This window comes from Nicotiana sylvestris, chromosome 3 (assembly GCF_000393655.2).
Source record: "Nicotiana sylvestris chromosome 3, ASM39365v2, whole genome shotgun sequence".
Lineage (NCBI taxonomy): Eukaryota > Viridiplantae > Streptophyta > Magnoliopsida > Solanales > Solanaceae > Nicotiana > Nicotiana sylvestris.
The window spans coordinates 54,376,815-54,385,349 of record NC_091059.1 but is presented as its reverse complement, the minus strand read 5'-3'; the positions used below and the strand labels follow the sequence as shown (position 1 = coordinate 54,385,349).

The following is an 8,535-nucleotide window of genomic DNA, read 5'->3' as shown; positions in this document are numbered from 1 at the left end:
AATGAATCAAAGAACCTAGTTGTTTGATACCCATGTATGTACCTCCTCTCTAATTGATTGTTGTACTTAATTATTAAACTACCACATCATTTAAACCAGATTCACACCAATTTTGCTTGTACTCCATGAACCAGTCTCTCTAACCCTGGGAATTAAAGGTGGATCAGGTTCCCAAACCATCAAGTCATAGGAAATCATGATTGACTCCAGTTTGCATGCAAATCAAGACTAATTTCCTAAACTTCCATGCACTCTTTTCCACCTAATTAAATCACCTAACCACCACTTTTCAAATTTTGAAATGTGTTTGTTACCCTTTCTCTCCCATTTAGAGCCGGATTAGGATCAATCAAAAGGAAAAACCAAGGCAAAAAACTGTCAAATCATCTAGTATAAAAACCTCTCTTCTCTTAATTCCCCTTAATACGATCAAAATATGTAGAAGGAATTCCTAATTTGAACAAAATAAAAATCCTAGTTCACTTCTTCTTTCAGATTCACAAAAGACAACTGCAATGATGAACTCACCTAGCAACATTCCCTCCGAATTGCTAAAAGCCCTAATCCTAACTTACTGTACCTGTTACCACAACCACTCAAGTCGAATCTACCCAAGAACCATCCTCTCCATCAAAATCCCTAATGTTCTTCATTGGATTAGTTGACTACTTTGACGAAGAGGAGAGTAAAGGGCCTGAGAGTGAAAATTGAGTTTTGGAGGAGCCAAAAATTGAGGGGGGAGCAAATAATGGTTGCAAACAAGAGGCTGGTACTTTATAGGAAAAAGGAAGTTGCTAGTAAAAAATCAAATGAGGAAGGTGATATTGTGATTCAGGAAGATGTAGTGGTGTCTAGTGAGTTGGTGACAAAAAAAGAGGGCGGTGAAATTGTTGATGACCTGAGTAAGGAGACACCAGAAGAGATAGTAAGAGAACTTGGAAAGAGTATTAGTGTTGGAGTAGAAGCACCAGAAGCCCTTCGAAAGCAACCAGGATCTTCTGCTTCTAGTGAGGAAGAACATGTTGCAATAGGAGATATAGAAGTGGTGGCAAGGCAAGAGGTAAGTCAGGTTCAGGAACCTAGTTCTTTGAACGCTGACCTGGAAAAATCTGAATCATATGATTGGATTGATACTAAGAAAGATAAGGAAATGGTAGGAGAAATAAAAGTTAGGAAAAAGAGTAGTGTTGATAGTGATGATGAGGCCTTTGTAAACTTGATTGCCAGGGTAAAGGAGAAAAAGCAACCTGAGGAGAAAACCATCCCTAAAAGGGTGAAGGCTATTGCAAATAAAAGAAGTATTACCTCCTGGGTCTGTTAATTTGGAAGGAAGAACACTTGTAACAAGAGGCAAAAGTAAGGCACCACTTGAGAAATCCCTGGAGGAGAGCAAGAAAAAGAAGCATGAAAAAGAGGCGTTCAGACTAATTGATGAGTCTGATGTGGATGAAGTAGATTTGGTGAGCAGAGAAGAGGATGAAGAAGAAGAAGAAGAAGAAGAGGAGGAGGAAGTCCCTATTCAAAGAAAAGGGAAGAAGAAGGCCGAATCATCTTCACCCACTCCCAAGGAAAAATATACCAAAAAGAGAAAAGTTTCAATCTTTGAATAGAAGTGAAAATAACTAGTTCCAAACATAGGAAAAAGACTCACAGAAAATTTTCCATTGTTGGCAGAGAGGAGTGGTTTGCTGGGCTAATAATACTGAAGGGTAGAATAGTTGACCCTGATGTGATGACAATATTTGGAATGAAGAAGTTGCTGGAGAAGTTGGAGGTCCAAGGGTGGATGCACTTGTTCCTTTGACCACTCCCAATCATGTATGGTGAAGCAATGCTTTATTTCTATATGAACTTTAAAGTGCTGGAGAATGCACAATTAGTACTGAAGTCAGGGGAGAAAACCTGGTTCTTGATGCTAAGATACTAGGAGAAATTTTGAATGTGTCAATGGAAGGCTTTGACACTTACGTGAAGCATGAGTGGCCTAAATTGGGAAAAAGGAAGATGCCATGTACTTGACCAACAAATACACTCAAAAAAGGGAGAAGGTGACTGCTAGGAAGGTAGTAAAGGGTGAGATAGAATCGGTTCACAAGCTATTATTTGAGTTTTTGAATTAATGTTTGTTGCCTTGTTCTGAAAGAAGGCATGAGGCGACCTACCTGGATTTGACAGTGATGGAGGTCGTTGATCAGAACAAGCCAATCAACCTTCTATCTCTGATGTTGAAACACATTGCAAGGGTTGCTGATCAGGAAATGGTCGTCATGCTCTGCCATATGGATTTCTGTTGACCAGGGTATTTTAACACTTTAAGATTCCCCCAGAGGTCCTAAAAAGAAACAAAGAAGGACATGTTTGATGAGGAGACCCTGAGAGGATGTGACTGTGTTTCTCGACCACTTGGAACCATAAGTAAGAGCATGGTCAATAACGTACTAGATGAATTGGCTGCTGCTAATGAGGAAAAGGAGAAGTTGGAAGAAGGATCAAGAAGCCTCTGCTGCTGCAAGGACTGACATGCTTTTGGAGCTTATCCAAGAAGAACCCTCTTTCAGCAAGAACCTGGTCCTTAATCCTATTAGGTGTCTTAGCTTACCCGTAGCTAGTACCTGGTCCTGCACCCCCTCTATGCCTAGTGTCTAGATTTGTTTTTTTTTGTTTTATAGTTGTTGGTAGTTTGACAAATTTGTTCAATCATCTTTTAGTTTAGGCCTTTTTAGGCTTAATGTGGTACATGGCAGGACAAATTATAAATCAATAAATGTTTTTGACTTTTGGAAAAATTATGCGTATGGGCTAAGTTTTTACTTGATTGCTCGTGTGTACTTCTGATGATATGTCACATGTTAGTGCAGTCCCAGTGGCCATGAGCTTTACATTACTACATTCTCTCATTGACCTTACTAACTTATTATTTTTTTAGATGATGCCAAAAGGGGAAAGTTAGGTATGTGCTTAATCTATAAACTTGGTTCTTCAGGTTCCACAATGAATTGTGCCTAGCCATCTACAGAGTTGCGATGAATGGAAGGAGAATCTCTTACACTTGTGCAAGCATGGACAAACTAAAGAAGAATGATGTGAATGAAACTAATTTTTATGTTGAAGACTGATGAAAGTTGAGTAAGTTGTTGACTGATTTGCACATGAGTTTTTCATCATCAAAAAGGGAAAATTTGTTGAGCTGAGCGTGAATTATATTTTGATAATTAACAAACTTTGTTTGAGAACTAGGTTTCATGTTTCAGTTTTGTGTGCTGCTAGACTGTTGTACATATAAGAAAAATAGAAGTCAAGTGAACCAGGTTTGCTACATACCAGCGAAAAAAATCGAGTTAGATGCCAAAGGCCAGCATTCCCATGCGAGTAGGGATTCCTAGAAGATCCGATTTGTGCCTTGAAAGGAATTCGCATCTGGGAGGACTTTGTGTATTAAAAGGTATATGTATTTATGGGAAATACTCTTGGGAAAAAAGAAGGTTGAAGAGTTGAAGACAATTATGAAAACCAAGTCTAAATAGGAGCGGCTTTCCTTATCCGAAATATTCTAGGTTTTGGAGAATTAATTGAAGAACTTTTTCGGCTAACCGTGCACCTATAAAAGAAGGCCTTTTGCCATACTTCAAGACTACTACTATTGAGTGAAATCATGAGAATACTTCTGAAAATAGAAAGCAAAACAAAAAGGTACTTCTAAAGATTCAACTCAATCAAATAAAGAACTAGTTCTTGAAGATAAAGTTGCTGGAGTTCTTTAGTTGTTAGGTTAAGTCTAAAATTCTGAATTATAACCTATCTGCTTTCATAGAAGTGTAAAAATAGATTATTGGTTAAACATTATTCTTGTATGCTTTTTGGGCTAGAGTTAGTCTAAAAAGGGGTTGCTATAGTTGGGTTGATTGTAGGCGTTAGAGTACGAGAGCTAGTCCCTTTGGTTATAGAGTTGTAACCTAAAATTACTCTTTGACATAAGTGGAGATTTGAGAAAAATCCTACTGGGTAGGTCATGGTTTTTACTCCATTAAGCAAGATGGTTTTTCTCGTAAAAATCTTTGTATTGATTATTTTTTCCCAATTATTTTTGTTTGTGTCTGTTCGAATAGTTCAGAGAGCCTGGTACTTTGAAAAAGTGATAATCAGAGAATACACAATTCAACTCCCCTTCTTATGTCTAAGTGTAGTCTAAAATTATAATTGTGCAGGTGACCAATTTTTAAATAGCAATCTTACAGCTTGTTACAAAAAGGCATGCTACTTATTCAAATTGTACCTTAATGATAGGTTACATGTACTTTTTGGTATAAGTACTTTACTTTATGTTTTGATGATCTAACAAACTTACTACCAGAACCAGATAAGGAACCTGTTACACATTTACAAGACCTCAAGTTCACACAATTCCAGGTTGGGACTCGGTATGGAATATGATTCAAGTCCTCAGAGTGGAAGGAACAGCTGGGGGACCAGGTTCCTACCAATTCTCGAGGAGACTGTACAAAGTCAACTCTGCAACTGGAAAGTTGTTGCCTACACACACTACTTTGCAGAACAATGTTGTAGTCAACTTTCCAGAGAAGACTACTTACCTACCTTGCTTGCATCATTGGAAATGATGTCTCACATGTATATATGAATTCAAGAGAGGTAAAACAAAACACTTGAACACTTAGAGATTTTACACAAGCTCACCAATGTGACCATTCAGCTAGCAAGTTTCAAGTGCCTCAAGAACAAAGAACAAAGTAACTATGGACCAGTTCCCACATCGAGTTATTGAGTATTCTTAGTTGAATTTTAACTTTGTAATAGTTCTTCAAATTGTAATTCCTATCCAGCTTATTTAGAAGCACTCTAAAGTAACATCTTTGTAAACCTTAAACCTGCATGTTTAAGTCTTGGCTTGAGTTAGTCACGTTTTAAAGTATTTGTAATAGAGTTATTGTAGAGTGGCTTGTAATAGGTGTATTAGAAGTTAGTGAGGGATTAAGAGTTTCTGTCCTAGGTTGCATAGGTTGTAATCTGGCAGTTGCTTAGTAGTGAAGTTGAAATCTTACAAGGTAGGTTGTGGTTTTTAATCCTGTTAAGCTAGGAATTTACCACCTAAAATTCCTCTTGTCATTTAACTTATGTTCTCTGTGTGTACTGTCGAACCTGATAGAGAACCTGGTTCTCTATAGAAGTTGGTAGACCCATACATTCTATTGGTTGGTATCACAGTAGGTTCTTTCTATCAGGTTAATACCTAAAAAAGATCCTCGTAGCTGCTCCTCCAAACTTCGAAGAAGGCTAGTCCACGTATAGACCTCCTGGGTTCAATGGTCAATACTATGGATGGTGAAAAACTAGGATGCATGACTTCATCATGGCCAAAGACTCTGAGTTATGGGATGTAATATGTGATGGACCTTTTGTCCCTACAAAGAACCTTGGTGATCCAACTGTACCCATTCCCAAGATGAGGAAAGGATTCTTGTGTGTGGTATTGGCCGTGATCAATATAACAAGATATCAGCTTGGCAATCAGCAAAAGAGATCTGAGAGGCTCTTCAGACAGCTCACGAGGGAACAACTCAGGTGAAGCAATCCAAAATTGATATGCTAACAATAGAATATAAGCTCTTCAGAATGAAAGATGATGAATCCATCCAAGATATTCATACTCAATTCACCTCCATCATAAAGGAGCTTCACTCTCTTGGTGAAAGTATTCAAAGAAACAAGCTTGTCAGAAAAATCCTTAATGTATTGCCCAGTTCTTGGGAAAGCAAAGTTAACACCATTACAGAGGCTAAGGACTTGTAGACACTGACCATGGATGAACTCGTTGGAAACTTGAAAATCTATGAAATGAAGAAGTGGAAGGACAATAAAAGAAGAGAGCCAAAGAGAGAGAAGAACCTGGTCCTCAAGGCGGACAACAATGACTCCAGTGGTGAAGATAGGGACATGGCCTACTTGACAAAAAGGTTCTAGAAGATAGTTCGCAGGAACGGAGGCATTCCAAAAAGAGGTAGCTCTAGTAAGTCCATAAATTATGACCTCTGTCATAAATGTGGTAAGCCATGACACTTCATCAAGCATGGTCCCCTCCTAAAGCAAGATCAGTATAATAACAACTTTGATAAAGCAGCAAAGAGGAAACAGGTTCCTATCAAATGCTTCAAGAGAAAGAATGATTCTGATAACATTGTAAAGCAAGCTCTTGTTGCATGGGGGGACTCCTCCAATGAATCTGAAGAAGAAGACAACCATGGTGTCAGTTCAATGATGGCAGTGAAAAATGAAACAACTGAGTATGACTCAATCTTTGCTCTAATGGCTCAATCTGATGATGATGATGAAGATGATGACAGTGATGGGGTAAACTTTCTAGATGTTCAGAGAAATCTGAAATCTTACTCTCCTAAAAAGCTTATGTCATTAGTAAATGTGCTAATTGATGCTTACCATAGTCTTATCAATGATAAAGATGCTTTAACTATAGAATTAGGGGAAGCTGAACAAACTAGAGATGACTTAGTAGTCGTTGTAGTTGATTTGAAAGAGACAATAGAGAACCTAAAAAGAGAAACGAATGCCTTATAAGAGAAAATTGCTAGTATAGAATATGAATGAGATGATTTAATGGTGATTGTGGTGGACTTAAAAGAAACCATTGAGTGTGCAAGTAAAAAAAAGGAAACCTTGACTGAGAGTTGCTATTATTGAGCAAGAAAGAGATGACCTAGTAGTGGTGGTAGTAGATTTGAAAAAAATAATTGAGGATTTTAAAAATACAAATAGGCCTGGAAACTCTGAAAAGGGAAAGGAAGTTGCAAGTGAAGCACACATTAAGCTTGAAAATGAGTTAAACATAGTAAACACTAGTCTGTGTGATGAACTTGAGAAAAACAAATAGCTTCAAGAAGAACTAAGGAAAGTAAAGAGTGATCTTGAGAAATCTCTTAAGTGGAACTGGTCCTCGGATGCTATCACTACCATGTACACCAACTCTGAAGGAAACGGGCAGGGGATTGGGTTTTAAAGGGAAAAGATTCTCTACAACCCTCATAGCAAGTATGTTACTGTACCCGACAATTGGCTATGTAGACATTGTGGCAACAATGGGCACCTTAAGGAAAATTGCATGGCCAGGGTTCAGTTTCATTAAAGAAATAAAGTCTTTACTGAGAGTGCAACTACTGCAAAAGGACCTGGTCCGTCAAATAGGAATCCATAAAAGAGGAAATGCATTTTGCTTGATTGGACTAAGAGAGCACTCATTCATCCTTTTTCTCTTAACAAGGGACCCAAACTTGTTTAAGTTCCTAAATCTAACCCTTGATTTCCGTTTGCAGAGAGCAGTGAAGGAAAGCAGCCAATAATGACACATGAATAGTGACTGCTCAAAGGATAGGATTGAAAATACAATAAATATTCCTTTACTAAAAAGCCATGCAAGGAGAGAGTGTACCATTTTTAAAAATGGATAAAAAGGGGTTCGCTCTAGGAGTTGGAAAATTTGTGCCAAAGGAGATAAGATGGAATGCTTGTCCAGGATATTCACAATCTCAAATCCTATGAATGGTGGGGTATTGTTGTAGCCAAAATACACAAGAGTACGTATGTTGTTGTGATTGAGATTTTGCAGAGTGGAGACATAAGTTGGTTGGTATATGGTAAAAACAATACCGAATCATGGGTCAAAAGTCTGGATCATGCACGTTGTCTATCTCTAACCAAACTGGATCTGAAGAACCTTCTGATCAAGTTGAGGAACAAGTATCATGAAGTGTGCAATGTCTGTGCAAAAGAAAATCATGTCAGATCTTTATTTAAGCCAAAAAGGGGCAGACAACACTTCAGAACTAAGGATGAGTTCTTTCAAGAAGCTGTTGCTTTTGTCAAGAAGATCCAGGTAGCAATGGAAACAAACGTGGTTTTCATCAAACTAAATCATGGAACACGTTTGGACAATGCCATAAGTGGATGAATGCTATGTTGAAAAAAGAACTACTCAACCACTTAGCTCAATGAACACTACCTCAGATAGAGTTGTTGAAGAGAAGAAAAGGACTTTTGAAAATTTGCGCACGGTCAATATTGATTGATGAAGGGTTAGCAAACATCTTGACCAAAGCTGCTGACTCAAGTGAGGATATCTGGGTATAATTGTCATGTTCTCAACAATGGGAAGGGTCGGCCTTGAAAATTTGATAGTAGAAGAGATGGAGGAATCTCCATGACATACTTGTCTCAAAAGGGAAACAGAAATACTAATCAAGGTAGAGAACATCCATTTATTCCAGCTAGGAACCAGGTCCCACGTCTATAACAACATAAGCTAAAAAATAAGCTGTTGGAAAGAAGGCTTTTGCATAGAGACATCACTGAATCACTCCTGTATCTCACTACAAGTGGACTGGACATCGGGGTCAGAGTTGAGTTCTGTGCAAGGTCTCAGTCAAATCCAAGGTATTCCCATCTGAAGGATGGTGTAAGTATCTTGAGGTATCCTAGTAGAACACAGAACCTAGTTCTCTACTGTCCTCC

The 8,535-nt window shown here is 38.2% G+C and overlaps 2 protein-coding genes across 2 annotated transcripts; both read left to right on the top strand.

Moving 5' to 3' along the window:
• Positions 1–748: 748 nt before the first annotated feature.
• LOC138887376 (uncharacterized) lies at positions 749–1,610 on the top strand. The gene is made up of 2 exons (XM_070169118.1): positions 749–1,298; positions 1,330–1,610. Exons 1-2 carry the CDS (start codon positions 749–751, stop codon positions 1,608–1,610), a joined length of 831 nt encoding a protein of 276 aa, XP_070025219.1.
• A 3,755-nt stretch (positions 1,611–5,365) lies between these two features.
• Positions 5,366–5,805, top strand: LOC138887375 (uncharacterized). Its single transcript, XM_070169117.1, has 2 exons — positions 5,366–5,577; positions 5,628–5,805. Exons 1-2 carry the CDS (start codon positions 5,366–5,368, stop codon positions 5,803–5,805), a joined length of 390 nt encoding a protein of 129 aa, XP_070025218.1.
• Positions 5,806–8,535: the final 2,730 nt, after the last annotated feature.